This window comes from Peromyscus leucopus, chromosome 6, assembly GCF_004664715.2.
Source record: "Peromyscus leucopus breed LL Stock chromosome 6, UCI_PerLeu_2.1, whole genome shotgun sequence".
Taxonomy (NCBI): domain Eukaryota; kingdom Metazoa; phylum Chordata; class Mammalia; order Rodentia; family Cricetidae; genus Peromyscus; species Peromyscus leucopus.
The window spans coordinates 44165627-44184843 of NC_051068.1; the positions used below are offsets into that span (position 1 = coordinate 44165627).

At 42.8% G+C, this 19217-nt stretch overlaps 1 protein-coding gene across 1 annotated transcript in view; it reads right to left on the reverse strand.

Moving 5' to 3' along the window:
- The window catches only part of Veph1 (ventricular zone expressed PH domain containing 1), a 222517-nt gene that overhangs the window by 104011 nt on the left and 99289 nt on the right, over positions 1–19217 (reverse strand). Inside the window, 4 exon segments of the mRNA XM_037206642.1 lie at positions 1731–1958; positions 1961–2130; positions 2971–3186; positions 18987–19207. Coding sequence (XP_037062537.1) covers positions 1731–1958; positions 1961–2130; positions 2971–3186; positions 18987–19207 — 835 coding nt within the window.

The following is a 19217-nucleotide window of genomic DNA, read 5'->3' on the forward strand; positions in this document are numbered from 1 at the left end:
TAGATAATGGGCTCATTCAACATTTGGGGAAAATCCAAACAAACTCAAATCATTTAGTTGAATCTAAAGCTAATTTTAACTCCTGAAATAATTCTTTGTAACTGGGTGTTTAAAGTAATTCTGTCGGTTTTCTTCCACATTGTAACATAGTTGAAACTCATTACAGAGTAAACTTTTTATATTTGAGGCCAAATTTGAACCCCCCCCCACACACACTAGTCTATGAAGTGAAATGTGTTTAGCTTTCTCTTGGATACAGATACCCTTTATGGCACCTTGAAATTCACTTCTCCTCCCTTACATTAACCTCTTCAACCTGTGTATGTAGAATACTGGCAAAACAGAAATTATGAAGAGGTCACTCAATTGAACTTCAGTAACCATAGGTATTCCCACAAACTGGTGTACTTCACCATAGAGAATACATTTGAATGTAAGCAACACCACTTTCATTTTTACCACTACAGAATAAATGGAGGAAGGCTGGTCAGATTACCACAGACATTGGAAGGTGTCAGCCTCTGCATAGACATAGCAACTAATTATATTTGGTACAGGAAGCTCCTTTGGCTTAGCAGAACACAATCTCTCCTCTGATTGGAAATGGGAAACAGGGTAGGAAGTAGAGTATGGGGAAGTGGACCCTCCAGGGACCCCCACCTTTAGCTTTAGGGGGGTTAGACTGTCTGGCTTTTTTTCCTGTGGGAAGATGACATGTTGACACTCCTAAGAGAAGGTGTCTGTCTGTTGTCTGAGGACTGCTGGAGAAAAGCTCTAAGAGCCCCACAGTGCCATCCAAGCCAGTTCAGGTGACAATCTGCCCTGGTGCCCTGGTGCCCTGGTGCCCTGGTGCCCTGGTGCTCTGGTATTGGTGTTCTTGTGTCTCAAACATTCTATCTTTCCCCAGAGTCAGAGTAAAGACATAAAATGTAAGAGAATGTCAGGAGATTTATTGGTTACTATGCAGAGCATTTAAGAGACTAACCTAACGCAAAAACTGTGGTGACCAAAATGTTCAAATTGTAATTAGAGAAAGATTCAATATGCAGTGATTCTTTCTTTGGACCAAGGATCCTATACAGTGTGGCAAGAGACTGTGACTGATCTGTCATGACTTCAGTTTGACTGTGTCTTTTGTGACCCTTTAAACTGTGTTCCTGTGGGAGGTCTAGCCCCTGACAGTCTTTCTCTACTTTGTCCTTTGTTGTCCCGGTGTCCCCACAGGCTTATTATCTATCCCACCGCCTGGCACAACTTTGCTGTATTCCTCTTGTATCTAATCTCTAGGAAACCAGGGACTTTTTGTCACTCAGATCTCGAGTCTCTGAGGACCAGAGCAGGGCACACAGCAATGGGCTAAGAGGACAATCTGTCACAGTCAGTGAGATGCATGGCTTCCCTGTTTGATTACACGGACGGAAGCATTCTCTAGATGTCCTGACGGCAGAACCTGCTTCGAGGCCCCTTTCTGTACACTGGGAGGGGAAGCAAAGCAACACAAAGGTTAGCACAACTCAGGAGACTCAGAAGCATCTGTGGAGAACCAAAACGACAAAAGTCAACAGATGGGACAGCTTCCCTCAAAGAGAAGAAACAAAGGCACTGGAAGAAACACTCTATTTTAAAGCAAGAGGTCCATAAATAGGTACGAGTACTTAGGTGTTTGGAGAGTTTTGTCTTTGTCACTGACACCTGAAGTTTCTCGAGTGTGGAAAGCTCAAAGCACTTACCTTCAATGGTGCACTGGTCCGGGACTGGGACCTTTTTTGCGATTTCCATGGCATAAGCCTTCACTTTACTGAGGTTTTCTTTTAAATGCAAGTACAGCTTATCTTGGTATTCAATGGGACTCGTGGTGGCTGTTTCTGGAATGGCTTCCTGGATGTTTTCTTCAACAGTTTCAGGCATATTCTCTGATTCTATATGGACAATACTTGGGTGTGAAGCTGAGAATTTCTCAACTGTGATCCATGGGCATCTATCTTAAGAGGCAACTTGCCAGTTCCGTGACTAAGTGGGTCTATTTCTGAAAGAGAGATGCTGGCATGTATTCCTGCCCTTTCTTCAGCTTCCCCATCTCCTGCTCTCACTCCATTTGTGAGTACAGTATTCAAAGCCAAACTCCTGGACCTGTGATGAAAGGATAGAGGAGTTAAGGAAGTTCTTGTTCCCTGGCAAAGGAAAATCAGTTATACCAGGACAGAACTTTACTTTCTCCAGAGGGAGACACTATTAATAGACCAGATAACATGAGGACCACCAAGCTGTGTGATGAATAACACTCTGAAAACATAGGGCTAGGGTTGCAGTTCAGCAGCCTACTGCATGCTTGATATGCATAAGGCCCTGGGTTTTATTCTCAACCCCACCAATAGGAAAGAAGAGAATGTTTAGGTACCTCCAAAAGAAGATTTAATTCAACTTCCTAGCAAAGTTGGTTATAAAGTGGTAGACAGAGAGTTTTTATTCTTTCTTGCTTTTGCCTCTCATTATTCACTAGAATAAGAGATGCAACTGTCAGCCATTTTCAAAATTAGCATGCTTAATTTAAAAAAGTGTTTAAGAGATAAAATCAGATGTTTGCCTTCTATTTATAGTCCCTAAGTCAGTGGTTCTCAGCCCCCTTGGGTCACATATCAGATATTGATATTACAATTCACACAGTAGCAAAATCACACTTCTGAAGTAGCAATGAAAATAATCTTATGGTTGGGGGGTCACCATAACATGAGGAACTGTATAAAGGGTGGCAGCATTAGGAAGGTTGAGAACCGCTGCCCTATTACATTGTAAGGGTACTTGAATAATAAGAGCACTATGGGTAATGTTGTTTTAATTCATTAAAAGACAGAACCTTGGGAAGCTATAGGTTAAGAAAAAAAAAATGAAACACCCCAAAGCATCACGACAATAAAAGTAATAGCAAATACAAGTTCATACTTCAAAATGATGACCGAATAAAAGTTATACCTGCTAAATCGAATGTTTCTTTGTTCTTCCTTAGAGATGTGGTCTAAGCTGTATCTGCGGACAGAAGCAGGGGTGTTGCTCTCAGCGTTTATTTTGTCTTCAAAGGCTTGGATTTTAACTTGGAGTTTTTCATGGTCTTCACTTTCAGGCTCCTCTGTCATGGTCTTGGCTTCTCCCAGTTTCTCAGGAAAGCCAACTTCAGCGCTGTTTTTTCTCCTAAAAGAACAGAGATCATGAGCTGCTTGTCATCCACACCCTTTGGAACAGACTTCATTCCACTAACCTTTGTCTGGAAATGAAAACTCTGCTGGATAACTTTCTGGCTAGTTGTGTAGCAAACTTTTGTTGACTATTTAGACATGGGCTTTTGATATTCCTTCTATACAGCTCATTTTGCCAGAAGGTTAGAAACATTGGAGATCATGCCAACTCTGTATTAGAAATGCTTTCTGGGAGCTTGGAGAATGAAAGCAGTTTGTGCTCATATTTATCACATTCCTTCTTCAAAACTTTAGAAGTGTGGCAAAGACTCGCGCCATACATTTGGCAGAGCATTTCCATGTGTTGATGTATTCACTGATGAAGTTGTGGATGGCTTCTGCAAACTCATGGCTTTGCTAATTTTAGAGGAGTCACTTTAAGTTTCTCCTGTTCAGAGTAAAGTATGTCTTCTCAATTTTATTTATGTGTTTTATGTATATGAGTGCTCTGTCTTCATGTCCATCTGCACACCAGAAGAGGGCATCGGATCCCATTATACATGGCTGTGAGCCACTGTGTGGTTTCTGGGAATCAAACTCAGGACCTCTGGAAGAGCAACCAGTGCTCTTAACCACTGAGCCATCTCTCCAGCCCTATCTTCTCAATTTTAAGATATTAGAAAAATAAGGTTATATTGTTTTTTATTTCTTTTTCTAAAAATAAATATTAGTAGCTTTTTCTATATATATACATATATACACATATACATGCATATATATACACATATAAGATATATGTATATATACACATATATAAGCTATATATTTACAAATATACAAGATGTATTTGTACTTTTTATCTATGTGGATATGTGTATGTATGTGTGTGTATGCCATGTGTATGGGTGCCTGTGCAGGCCAGAAGAGGGAGTGAGACTCCTCAGAATTGGAAGTACAGGTGGCTGTGGGCTGCCCGACATGAGTGCTGGGAACCAAACCCAGATCCTCTGAAAGCAGCAAGGGCTGTTCACTGCTGAGCCATCCCTCTAGACATAGTTTATGAGAGTTTATGAAGCACTTTGTGCACATTAAACTTCATCTTTTAAGGCTTAAGTCAAAATGTGGTATGATTTGAGGCCCTCTGAGAGCCAAGAGTTCCTTAGACAGGATTAAGAACTGCAGACAAGCCATAGAAAAAACCTGCTCTGTGACACTCACTGAGCTGGATGATGATGACAGCCACAAGGCAGAATGTATTTCCATCTCTTCTCTGCACTCAGATGACCTAGGGTGACTGTAATCTTTTAAAACAGTTTACTTATTTTATGTGTTTGTGCCGCAGCGTAGGTATTTGCACCACATATGTGCAGGACCTAGAGCAGTCAGAAGAGGGCGCTGGAGCCTCTGGGACTGGAGTTGTAGGCAATTGTGAGCCACTCTGTAGGTGCTGGGGACTGAATCTCGGCCCTCTGTAAGAACAGTAAGTTCTCTTACCCACTGAACCTTCTATCCAGCATGAGTTACTTTAACTTGAGTTACTTTATAGTCATCCCTGATTAAAACCCATTTTTATTACTTTTTATACTAATCATGGTAAAACAAGCTGTTTTTAGTTTCCACACTTCTGACATAAAATATGTATCTTTTACTCATACAAACTAATTCTCCATCTCCAACTGGGTGTCCTACAGTTCTATGCACTTCCAGTACTAACTGCCTGGAGTTAGTTAGCATCAGTCTGCACAGATCTCCACGTTTTGTTACCAGACTCAAGCATTCACTTCCAGGCCAATAACACTGAATAACTTGAGAACAAAGTCAGAAGGTTTCTCACCAAAGGAGACTTTAGGCTCAAGAGAGTCTAAAAAGCTCAGACTCTTGGCTACAAGTTATCCTTAGATGCCCACTAACCCCAAGAAGCACACACACATCATATACCTCTGGGCAGGGTTGCCAATAAAATACAAACATTAGGCCAAATAAGAATTCCAGATAAACACCAAATATTTTAAAGATGAATTTATTATTAAAATACTGATTACATTAAATATTCATATATCCTATAAAATGAAATTATTATGTATTTTTAATGTTTATGACATTTATTTATGTATGCATGCATTTTATTATTAGTAGTACTCATCTATATTTTAGTATATTATTACTAAAATGTATTTCATTATATCAAGACTATTATATTAAAAACCCTAAAATTTTTTATCTGAAATTCAACTAGACATCCTGTACATTTAATCCATTTAGATATCCAGGCCATCTGGCAACATTGCTTTGCTCCCTCATGATTTCATATGCAGGGCACTCACAGCAGCCTGCAAGGTTTGCGGAGTCAGAGAACCAGGAATGCCTGGGGTCTGAAGTCAGGCTGGCCACATCACCTCAGGTCTACCAGATGCCCAGGAGACACGGGCAGCTTCTACTGACTCATGCAAGCGGGGAGAAGCAATGCATTATCTGTCAAATGTGAGGGGCAAAGAGAGGCAGAATGTAACAGGGGGAGCAAAAGCCCCCCACTTCTGCCATTTTATATCTTGTCACTCAACCCAGAGGGAGCACAGCGGGGACTTTGGAAGGGACCAAGTGAGAGTCAGGAATCAGTAATACAAATCTCTGACTGAAGAAATGGTCTCCAGACATGAGGCTGATGACTGTGGCCCATGGGCTGAGCTGTGGCCACCCAGGCTTTTCACTGCGCAGTTTCCCTTGTTTTGGGATTTCCAGACTTGGAATGCACAGGAGTTAAGGAATGGGGGTAGAGGGTGGGGAGTAATGGATGGCCATGACTCTACCAAAGCCTTAAGATGGGTTACAGGGAACTTTTTGTCACTGGTCACCACTCCACCTGGACATGCCCATTTTCACCAGGGAGCTAAGTGGGTTTTGATTCTAGTAGGTTAGAAGGCCAGGAAAGAGTAGCTAGAAGGATGGAGCTTAAAATATCATTCCTTAGCTGGGTGGTGGTGCCTCATGCCTTTAATCCCAGGGAGCAGAAGCAGGAGGATCTCTGGGAGTTCGAGGCCAGCCTGGTCTACAGATAAGTTCCAGGACAGGCTCCAAAGCTACACAGAGAAATCCTGTCTCGAAAAACAAAACAACAACAAAAATCATTCTTACTCCTTAACTTTCTCTTTCATATAAAATATAATATAAAAAGAGGGAGAGAAAACTCTTTTTAAAAAAACAAAGCCCATTTCCAGATAAGCAGACCCTCCCTCCACTGTCCCACCCCTACCCCCTACTCCCCCCCGCTGCTTCCTTCAAAAGCAGGAACCACACAAACGTGACCATGAGTGGGCTGGCAGGCCACTCCTCCTGTGGGGGGGTTTCTGGGATGGGGGCAAATGGGCTGGGTCTCTTGCAGGAGGCCCCTATTCCTTTACCATTTGTCACTTTTAACTCCAGAGGTAATTTACAGAATGCTCTGCCAACATTCTGTAGTCCCTTAAATATTAACTTGGCCTTAACTCAACAAGCCACATTACAAGAGGCTCAGCTGATTCGGTCTGAGCAGTTTCTGGTCTCTGCTGCCAAAGTAAAGTCTTTAGAAGTGCGTCTAGGGATGCCCAGGGGAGGCCTGATTGCCTCCCTCTTGTGTGTACTGGGACTCTCCTAAGAAACAAATTGGCCCTTGGGCAGTTTGCTGTGTTCCCTTTACGCTGGGTGATGAGACTAGACGCTGGTAGGGGTGGAGAGATTGGTGAGCTCTGTTCCTGACCCCTTAAATCAAAGGAAAATAATACTAGTTCATGGTTGATGATCTTGGCTTTCGATCCCGTGTCCAGGATATACTCTCCTGCCGAGTTAAGCTGGTGATGGGGGAAGGAGACCTCAATGGGCTAAATCCATACCAGAGTCCTAAATTCTGGGGATGTTATATATTTTTTTAACTCCTCAGCAATTTCTTGGGTCATCATCAGTCATCAAAAGGATGACAGAGATGATCCCCTGGCTGATAGTCCCATTGCCTGTTTAGGGGCTTCAGTGCTTAATGCCGCTAGAGTCTAAAAGAACAGACATGCCGCTGGGTCCTGCGAACATCTGTTCTGGAGCTATTCTGTGGGCAGAAGTGGAGCCATGCAAAGGCCCAGTTATGTGGGGATTAGAATGTGGTCAGGTCCACAGTACTGTTTCACTGAAAACAAATGCCGCCACAGTTGATCTCCTTTACGTTAGAACTTTAAAAGGGATGTCAGGAGAGGATGCTGTAGAAACATGGAGTGATCAGGGCCTCATGAGGGAAAGGCCTCAGGGCATGGCTCCAATTTCCCACTTACTAATTAATGATGTGCTAAGTCTCTTTCTGACTGAAGGCACATTTTATTAAACAGAAATGGGATTCATGGCTTTGTGCCTCTAGGTAGCTCAAAGTGTCATGTAACATGGTGGATTGGACAGTGTAGCCCATATAGTATTGGCTTGGAAAATTCTAGCGGTTAATCCCTAGGTGTTGCTGTCCATTGTGAACTTTGACACTGAGAGGTGGCCTGAGCTGGTGGTGCTAAACTTTGAAGATAAGTGCCTGCTCAAAGCCAGGGAAGACTGTGAAAGCCCTCCTCCGCGGTGGCATCCTAAAGCATGTACGCTGAAGGAGAGCAAGGCTCATGGAGTGTGAGCATGTAGGAACTGGCGTAAAGATAGAGTGGATGTGTAAAACTTCCGAGCTTCAAGAACGAGTTCTGAAGGCCGGGCTGGCAGCACACGCTTGGAATCCCAGCACTAAGGAGGCCGAGGTCGGAGTTAGAAGTCAGTCTCGGTGACACAAGTTCCCTGTCAACCTGGACTAGAGATTGGGGGTGGGGAGGGGGGGAGAGTATTAATTCTGAACAATTGTAGACATTGAGAATTCCCTGCAATCAGAAGGAAAATACTAAGCTCCAATACAAAGAAATGGTCTCCTTAACACAGACGCTCAGTCGTTTGTACATTCTCAGCCCTTTGGTCAATCAGAGAGACGTAGGGAAGTAAGGTGATCTGGAAAAAACGCAAAACCCTTGCTCATGTTCCTCAAGTGGGGGCTGCAGACCAACAACTCCAAGTCCTTGGAGCTTATGAGAGTCAGAGCGTCCTCCCCAGACCCACAAATCAGAATGATCATTGAACAATCCCGCCACATTCCCCGCAGCCAACCCTGTGTTATCTGCCATGCATACAGATTGGAGCAGCACAGATCGATCACAGGAAGAACAGATTGGAGGTGACTCGGGGCAGAAGGCCTGATGTAAGACAATCTGTGCATCATTTGGAGTCGACAGACTTTACTGTCCAACCCATTTGGGGTCTCTGTAAATTCCAGGGTGAAGTTATTATTATTATTATTATTATTATTATCATTATTATTATTATTATTATTTTAGCTTTCGCTATCAACAGATACTGGTGCTGATGCACCCTAAATCTGCAGTCAAGATTCCGGAGTTGAGAGTGGGCATATGGGGAGCCATGGTCCCCAGAACAGGAGGTGGCCCCCGTCTGTCACGTGGCAGTCTGGATGTGACACAAGTTTTGAAATTTGAAAGGAATGCAGAGCAGCGATGCCACCTCGATGCTCTGAGTCAGGATGAACTATGGAGGAAGGGTACCCATCTTTTTCTAGACTGTCGTGCCTGGGAATAGGAGCAGGCAATGGGCTGGCAGTGAGCTGTCAGCTGTGAAGACATCACAGGATGTGACACTGGAAGAGCAAGAAAAAACGTTTAATGCCTCCTTCTTGATATTCCTCAATCATCACACGTGGCCCACTTTGCATAGGCAGAAGCCCACTGTTTGACTTGCTGTGGCTGTGGCCCAATACAGACAAGAGACAACTAATGTAGGAAGTGTATTTCAGCTTGAAGTTCATGGGGAGCCTGTCCACCATGGCTGTGAAAGGGATGGCGGCAAGCGCTGAGAGCAGCTGGGCACTTGTATATTCAGGAAGCAGAGAGTGACCAGCAATTGGGGTCTGGCTAGAGAGCCTTGGGGCCTGCCCCCGGGGACACACTTCCCCCAGTGAGGCTCCTAGAGGTTCCATAGACTTCCCACACAGCACCTCCAGCTGGACTAGGGGTTAAACACATGAGCCTTAGGGACCCAAAGCACTCTGTGTTTACCCAGCATTGGCGGAATGTCAATAGTTGAAAACATGTCACTGACTGGGCTTAGGTGAGAACTCCACACACTCTTCAGGACAATTTCTAGCTCATTTAGAATTCAGCACTTACCTATGGAAAAGTCTAGCTAAGAGACTTATGCTGCCAGCATAAAAGAAAAAAGGTATACTTTCACCATATATATATATATATATATATATATATATATATATGCTATTAAGACTGGTTTTTGTCACAGCTGTAACCTGTTTCCAATGGCTATAAATGTGTGTGTGTGTGTGCGCGCGCGCGCGCACACGCATGTGAGACCTTGTACCAGCAAGTCTTTTTTTCTTGGAGTCCCAGAGGAAAGACTAGGGAGTAAAATGTTGGATGCTAAGGAGCACCCTCAGATTGGTGTAGGCAGCTTCCCTGAGGATGGATCTCAGCACTTTCCAAGCTACTTGTGGCAAACAACTGTTTACTGTTTTTATTTTCATAAACCAAGGACCCATGTTTCTGTAAGTCAGTACAGTACAGTACCAGAGAAATGCAATGGCTAAACAAAGCTTGCAGGGTCTACTGTCCATGTGCTTGGCTGCTTTAGTAATGCCATAATTGCTGTGAATTCTCCAAGTTCTGTTCGGCTTCTGTAATAACTTTGGGGTGGTCTGCTAAGAAAGAGTTTGCAAATGAGCACTTCTCTGTGGGCCATGCTCCAGGCAGCTCCGAGTATTCGAAAGTCACTACCCTAACGCTCACCTGGCACAGAATGAAATGTGAATACTACCAGTTAACATTTACTGTGGGCCTTTTTATCCATAGGCAATAGATATTCTAAATCCAGTCTATCTGTGATCTTTTATCTTCAGTTTTGCTTGACCAGGGTTCAGTTACCTGTTACATCAAATGGAAAATCCCAGAAACAAACAAATCAATGAATGTTAAACTGAGCATCATTCTGAGTGGTAGGATGAATTTTTATACCATCTTGTTCTGTTTCATCCAGGACAAGTAATCATCCTTTTGCCCAGAATATCCATGACTATGTAGTATATACTATACTACCCCATTAGTTATCATATCAATTCTTGTACTGTTAAAATGCTTGTATTTAAGTAACTCTCCTTTTACTTAACAAGAGTTCTAAAGAACAAGAATAGTTATTTCCTCAATTGAATAAACTAAAGATGTGTTAGAGATTTGTGCTCACCATGATGTGCTTCCTTTAGTGAAAAGGCAAAGAAAGTACAATAAGATGTGAGAGGGTGAGAGAAACCCTCTAATACTATATTGTCATGATTGTTCTATTTTATTATGTCATTAATTGTTATTAATCACTTACTGTGGCTAATTACTAAAATAAATTTTATTATAGAGATAGATGTATATAGATAAATTCACACTGATTGGGAAGATAAGTATTTGCCTTCCTTTAGCCCCAACTGAAAAGACGTTCAAAACTCAGAAAACACCACACAAATGGTAATTTTAGGATTCAGACATGATGGATGGACCAAAGCAACAAGGGCCATTTCCTGAAGCAAAATATCAAGCAGCTAGGTAACCAGGGTCTACTGAGTCCGTGAAGAACGTCCAGCACCTCAGATGGGTAGGAGAAGTCAAGCCTCCATGACATCTCCCAAAAGTACCCTTTCCTTCCTCCAGGCTAGAACCTGGGTCTTCTCTGCCTTGTTTGAAATGGAACACCAGGCCATGGGTGCTCCACAAAAGCCTGTGATTTGAACACTGTGGTCCTGGGTCTCCTGGCAAGGCTGTAGCTGTGTTACTCACACTCCAGGCAGGACCACCACCATTCCCATCCCCCTTGTCTACACCCTGCAGAGCCTGCCCTGGTGGAGTCTCACACCCACTGGCCTTGCTCCATCATCTCCAAAGCTGATAATGGCGGCTCCCATCCATGTCTCTTGCTAATAAATGAATTCCTGGAATACCTTTAAAGACCTTCCCGTAGTCCTAAGTACTGGTTAAGGAAGGAAGACCAATGAAGTAAATGAACAACACATGGGACATAAATGGTACCACATGTTATCTGCAACCTCTTTGGGATGAAGCAGGGCAAAACCTGAGGTGATTACTTCATATGTATGGAGAGGTCACAGCAACCACACAACCATCACAAAAGGCTGTCAGGATTTTCTTCTGATACAGGACATCTCTAGATGGAAAAGATGCACTCTTTTCTTATGGAAACCCCAGTTTCATCGTCAGATGTTATCTTAGCAGGGTGGAAGTACCTTCAACTTTTCCTAGCAGGGGCAATCCAGTCCAGAATGTCACATGGTTTTAATTATGTCCTGGAACTACTTGTGGCAATTCCTTAAGCCTACAGTTGGTCTCAAAAAGTCAGTTTTTTTCCTTTGTGTAAACATACCTTGCCTTTTTATAAAAAAAAATGGAGTTTTATCATCATCATCATAATCATCATCATCACTATATTTCTTCTGAATACCAGCTCTCTAGTTTGGAGGCAAGTAGGACACAAAGAGATACCTAGTGCTCTGGGAGCTGGAGAGATGGAGGAAAGTGGAATCATGGAAATCAGAAGAAAGTTGGATCAACGGAATCAGAGGAAAGCAGGATCATGGGAATCAGAGTGGGATCAGAGGAAAGCAGGATCATGGGAATCAGAGTGGGATCAGAGGAAAGTGGGATCATGGGGAAGAATGGGTGGAAAGACCTCATAGAGAAGTGGTACCAAACTGCAGTTGTAGGGAACTACAGCCTTTCATGGGGAGAGAGGAATGAAGAGGGTATTCTAGAATGTGATGGAAAAGAGGAAGCAGAACTAGTCTGAATTTTGGTAGGAATATGCAGAAGTCACCTGAGACAATTCCTTTGAATTACATAAATGCTGTGCTTATTGTAAATCTCATCCACACTAAAATCTGAGAAAAGACTAAAGGAAGAAACAAAAAGAAGCTTCGTGAATTATTGCCTCATATTTATGCAGAAATTACTGCAGGACTACAGGGGGAGTGGAGGTTGAGTAGAGGCTTGAATTTTGTGCTAGTTTATTTATTTTTATTTTTTGTTTATGTGTATGTGTGTGAGCCCATGTGGAGTTTGTGTGTACCATGTGCATAGAGGAGCCCATGGAGACCAGAAGAAGGGATTGGATCCCCTGGAACTGGAGATACAGAAGGTTATGCGCTGCTATGTGGGTGCTGGGAACTGAACCCAGGTCCTCTGAAAGAGCAATAAGTACTCTTAACCACATCTCTCCAATTCCTCTTTCTTCTAGGGGAACTTACTCCATTATGCTTTAATATGAAGCCTCTACAATTCTGATGTACATTAAGATATGTTCTTTTTTTTTTTTTTTTTTTTTTTTTTTTTTTTTTGGTTTTTCGAGACAGGGTTTCTCTGTGTAGCTTTGCGCCTTTCCTGGAACTCACTTGGTAGCCCAGGCTGGCCTCAAACTCACAGAGATCCGCCTGTCTCTGCCTCCGAGTGCTGGGATTAAAGGCGTGCGCCACCACCGCCCGGCTAAGATATGTTCTTATGAAGATTAAATGGGACTGGAGAGAGAGAGAGAGAGAGAGAGAGAGAGAGAGAGAGAGAGAGAGAGAGAGAGAGAGAGAGCCTTAGCAGTTAAAAGCACTGGCTCCAGCTCCCAGAGCACTAGGTATCCAGAGGACCTTGCCCACATACTGGTTCATCACCATCTGTAACTCCAGTTCCAGGAGATCCAATGCCTTCTTTTGGCCTCTGTGGGCATTGAGTGCACATGACACACAGAATACATTCAGGCAAAACTCTCACACACACAAAATAAAAATAAAGGAAAAGAGATTAAATAAAATAATATTGTTAGTTGTTTTAAGCTTGATTAGACCTATAAGCAACATTCCTGGCAAAGATGTAGATGAGTGGTCCTCTGTTCTCTGTGGTTTCTGTCCTCGAGCCAGTGAAGGATCATCATTCTCAAGTTGTCACCTTGAGAGTGTGTCCATGTCCCATGCCTTGGGAGGGAAATGTATTATGGCCTCTCTCTTGGGGTAGCTCTCTTTCACATTTGCAGCTCTCCTTAATAGACACTTCACCGTTATGGCATCTCAGCATCCCGTGGTTTCCATTGTGGCTTAGATCTCATCTTCCCAGCTTCATTCTCAGGGCTGCCTTACAGAGAACAGAGCCCTGCCACCTGCTGCCTGGCAGCAGCCACTTTCTGAAATTCTGAAAGATGACCTCATGACCCACTTCTCTCTTGCAATCTTCATGCCTGCAAAGCCAATACCATATGGACAATGCTGCCAGGTGACGTTGCCAGTTTAAGATCTAGCCTGGCTCTCTTAGACCACCGCTTCAGGAACCTTCAAAGCTGACCCTCAGCTGGGTGGTGGCGGCGCAGGCCTTTAATCCCAGCACTTGAGAGGCAGAGGCAGGCAAATCACTCAGTTCGAGGCCAGCCTGGTCTATAAAAGCTGTCCCTAGGAAAACATTTCCTTAGGTGATCATTAAGAGATCCAAGGTCAGGCTCTGCCCTTTCATATATATTTGCCCTGCACACTTAAGAACCTTCAGTGAGTGAGGGTTTGCTCTTGGCATCTTTCCTGTTTTCCAGCACAAAGTTCAGGAGTTCTCTCACCATGCTAAACTCTTCAGCAGTTCTAGCTGCCTTCTTTGTACAACCCTCCTTATTTGCAACATTAAAATTCTTTCATGCTTCTTTCCTTGTCAAACTGTATATTCTTCCAGAATTCTCTCCTTTACTTGCTGTTTTCTTTCACTGTAGACAGGAGTAGTGAGCAGTAGCCATAATAATAATTTAAAAAAAAGTCTGAATGCTCTCCTGTCTTGGAATTTTCTCCACCAAAAAAGAATCATCCATTACTTTTGCATTTAGCTCCAGTTACATTGTCATGATGTGCACAGAATAAAGGCAGATCATTGGCTAAGATGTGACCTGAATGGCCTCTAGCTCACTTCCCAGCAGAGCCCTGTTATAGGGCTCTGAAATGCCATGATTCTGGCCTCCATGTCTGCACTCCTCATGGCATTCTAATCTTCCAAATTCCCACCAGAAGGTCCCACTTAGCTCTGCTTACAGAATTCTTGGCTTCTCTGGTCTATAGCTTCAAACTCTTCCACATTCCTCCTACAAACCAATTCCAAAAGCTTATGGACTGCGGTAAGGTTTATCACAGCAATAGCCTCACTTCAGGGTACCAATTTTTGGTATGAGTCACTCATCTTGTTGATGTGACAAAAATAAGTAACAAACACAATTTAAGGCAGGAAGGGTTTGTTTAGGCTCAGAAACAGACCTTTGTGGTGAGAATGGCATGGCAGAGGAGCACGAGGCAGGCAGTCACGCTGCGTTGGTGCTTAACAAAGATGGATGAGTTGAAAGCTGGTTCTCAGATCAACTTCTCCTTTTCAGTCCAGAGCTCCAGCTCTTAGGATGGTGCATCCATCATTCAGGGAGTGTCTTCTCTCAGTTAAACTTTTATTTTTTCCAACAACCTCATAGACTTACCCAGAAGTATGTTTGCATGGTGATTTAAAATCCAGTCAAGCTGACCCAAAAGATTAACCATCATGCTATCTATCCTACACTAGTTTTATGCCTTCCTAATTTGTTTTGGCTATAGTTTTTTTCTTCTTCTTCTCATTTTTAGCTTTAAGGCGTGCTTCTTTAAGACAAAAGAGAGACACAGCTGACATCATTACCACTAAGACAACAGGAGAGCAAGTTCCTATTTAACTAAGCAAAGGTGGGAATCATTTTGTCATGGACTTTTTTTTACAAACAACTTTCTTTCCTCTACGACTCCAATGGTGTTGGCTTGACTCTAGGCACCAAAGGTCACATCTAAGGGAAGAGTTAGTCCGCCACCACCAGTCCTGGACTGGAGACGGTGTTCCTGTCCTCTCCGCTTCTGCTCCTCACTATCACCACCCTCACCCGCTCTCATCCTTTCTCCTCTTTACTTCCCTACCCCTCTTTCCACAGTTTTCATTCCTCCAAGTTTCCATGTCCAAGTGGGGCCTGAGTCTGACCTCCTGCTAAGAACACGTGTGACGAATTGTCCCCTTCTCCTGATGCTGGATCAGAGCCGCCTCTCTTGTGCCGAACGTGCTTGGTAAAGGCATCTGCTTGTGCCTGATTTCTTAAACTGAATGGGAGGGTCGGGAGAAGCAACTGGCAACAGCCAAAGTTTTGTGAAGGTGCAATGGCAAAAATATCAATTCAAGATCAGACATGTGGGGCTGGAGAGATGACTCAGTGGTTAAGAGTGCTGGCTGCTCTTCCAGAGGTCCTGAGTTCAATTCCCAGCAACCACATGGTGGCTCACAACCATCCGTAGTGAGATCTGGTGCCCTCTTCTGGCCTGCAGACATATATGCAGGCAGAACACTATATACTTAATAACTAAATAAATCTTTTTAAAAAATCAGGCATGTAACAACTCTGAGGTGCTTCTGGCAATGCTTATCAGGGCTGCATGCACAACTTCACGGGAGCCTTGGTTTTGAACATACAACACATGTACTTGCACTGTGCATTCGTCACACCACTTGCCACCAGCAAATGCTGCTTGAAATGTCTCAGCTCAGGGTCAAGACTCCGGTATGTTTTTATTCTGTGTGCAAAAGTTTTCTCTTCTTATATAAACATGATGGCTTAATTATGAAAACAGAGACGTTCAGTATCTTCCTACCATCATCTCTCAGCACACGACTATCAAATTACTATCTTTGGATTGCATCGTGTTGGCATGTTTAGTTTTAGAAATTCCTATTTGAAAACTCAATGAGTTTCATAAAAAACAGTACATCCTGATTTGGTATTTGGACAGAATTTCCATATCTGAAATGGACCTATATGAACTTCTGTCTTTCTGTACTATGTGTTCATGTGAAGTGGCGTTTCAGTATTGATAATTATAAATTGAAAATAATGATCAACTCAGAGAACATTAGAGATGTTCTATGCCTGGCAGAATTAAATATTCAGCCAAAATTTAATTCTTTCTGTAAAAATAAACAAAGCCACCTCTCTCATTAGTATGCAAATCTGCTTTAATTGCCAATAAATGATAAAATTATATATATATATATAAAGATTTGTCTTATAAATTTCTTTGTGATTTATTATCATTGTTTGATTTGTATATTCATTTGTATGCATGCATATATAAATACACACACAGGGTCACAGAAACTTCTTATCTATAAAGAAGTTTCAAGTAGAAAAAGCTTGAGAAGCTGTGATCTACTGAAATGGTCACTGAACACAATGATTGCTGGGGAACTGCTCAGCCAGTCACACATTCACCAAGAACACACTCTCTCCTTCCCCAGTTTTGACAGGGTCTGACAGGCAAGCCGCCAATGGTTAAGGGCTGCCCCGAAGGCCACAAAGGGCATGCCATTTGCCAAAGTATAAGTCTCTTTTCCTAACTCGTTAGTCATCTTGTCAATGGAGAGTGGCCTCCTTTTTTGTTTCTCCAGAATTGATTTCAAAATTTAAATGCTCTGCTTGGTTCTGTCATTTAGGCTTCCTTGGCTTTTATTTAAATACACACACATTTTAGAGACAGAGGAAACGGGGAAAATGCAAACAGGCTCACCTGCTGCCCTTTACAAAACTCACCCAATTTATTCAGAATCTTTCTGGCAAGAGGAAGGCTCATCTGCTTTGGTTTTTTCATTCTCTCTGGGATGCTAATTGTTTTTCTTTTGATAGTCTTGTTGTTTTGGCCTGAAGTCTAAAATCTGGCCTGCTGAGCTGTGTGTCACATTTGTAAATTAGCTGACATCTGCTTTGAGTTTTTATCATCTTTAATTTTCTTTCAGGATCGCTTCCCTTGTTCATTTTCTCTTTAATTGTAAGAATCAGGTTTTTGTCTTTGCCTTATACAAAAGTATAGACCTTTCTGCTTTGGGGGCATGGACTCAAATGGGTGGAATCACATGGTCCCAAGGAAGACTATTCAGGGAACACATGCTGGGAGAGAATCCTTAGCAACCGCCCCAGAGAGGATGAGTTTTGGACACAAAAGGCTAGCTGTCCACACCACACTTCTGAGGTTCCCACTGAATAATTACAATCTGTTAGAAGGAGATTGACAGCAAGGGTTGAACTGGGAAAAATATTTTGAACTGAGAGAGGTTGAGGTGGTGGACATATGTGGGATGAATGCTGACTTTTTATTTATCTTTTTCAGTGCTGGAGAGTGAAACCAGGACTTCACATGCAAGGCAAAGCTCTACTGAGGTACATACCCATGCCTCCCTCCCTCCCTACTGTCCCTTCTTCCCTTCTTCTTTTCCCCTTTCTCCCCCTCACTTCCTTTACTTCCTTCTCTTTTTCTTTTTTACCTCAGGGGGAAAAACAGTAAAGGGAGTATTATTGCTAATAGGACTGGGGTTATTTATCAAAGATTAATTACACTGTTAAATTATTGAGCACCACAGCCTTGTAACTTTTCCCCACTTTATAGGAAGCCTTCACACACACAAGCTCAATGATGTTTGTTGGCAACATGTCCCCTGGCCAGGGCCTGTGCATAAGCTTTTCTTCTGGCAAGTGTGACCATAATGACTGGAAGAGGTAACAAGCAGGTTGGCTGTGCACAGAATATAAAAATTTCCCTCAATACCAGGTGCTGAGATTCCATGGCACATTTCTGAAACTATATCATAAACTTATTTGTCAGTGGCTTTGGAGTTTCATATATGTTATTGGATGCTACATAAGTCAAGGGTGTGCTATTTTTGAATGGTATATGTACATAGCAGTGGTTCTCAATTGGAGCACTTTTTGTCTCCTAAGGACATTTAGAAATGTCACAGACAAGTTCACAGTCACAACCCAGAGAGGAGACTGATGCTAGTACCTAGTAAGTAGGCACTTGGGTTTCTGATAAATACTTTATAGTGCATAAGATAGCCCCCACAAGAATAGAAAGGGCTAGCTGGGTGCACTGAATTCACTCTCACTCTTCAGTTGTAATCGCCCTCTTTCCAACCCAGCCAAGTTGTGGCAGCTCATTCACAACCATCACCCATAGTTTCCTTATGACAGTTCATTGATGTGTACTGTCTTTCCCTTGATTGATCTGGCTTTGTCATCTTCTTGCCGGGACAGTCTCTGTACTGAGACTAGAGAGACCTTGAAATGGGTTCTGACTTCACCCCACCATGCACCAATCTCACAGTGATTCCTACAGGATAAAATGGAAACTTCTTAGAAAGGTATACCAAGCCCACCATGTCTCATCCCTGCCTCCACTTCATCACCATTCCAAATGTTGCTCTTCTTGTAGCACAAACTTCACTTATACAAAATGATGCCCATTTCAAGAACGACAGACATGTCACCAAAAAGACCGTCTGGAGCAATCTGGTTATCTCCTAAGACTTGGTCCAAAATGTCTCTTACTCTAGGAGATGTTTCTTGATCCCAATTTTACCCCTCCTTCTTCCATATACAGGTAGACTCCCCCATCTCATTGTCCTTCAAATTCTTTGAACCCATCTTTATTAGTATATTCTTCCTCTAGCCTCTAATTTTATTCTCCAACCTACTGGACCTCCATCTCTCTGCTTAGATTCCTGGTTCAGAATAAACAAGTATCAAATGCTTATTGAGTCAATAAAGGAGAGCTACCTGGCATCGCCACTTGTGCTTCATTCTATTTCTTTATCATAGTCTGCATTTCCTCCAGACTTTGGCTATATTGGTTTCTATAGATACCTGCCATTCCCAGCTGCGCTGTTTTCCAGTCGTCGGGAAAGCAGCTTGGCAATGTTGGTGAAGCTGTTGCTCATTCGGAAGATGTCTCTGCTGTGAGGGCCCAGGATGGAGGAGAAGGCATCAGTGATACTCTTGATTTCCAGCAGGAGAATATGATGAAACGAGTGTTCCATGTTAGCCAGCTGGCTCACCAGGTATCGTAAACAGCTCCTGGCTCTTTCCTGCCAACAA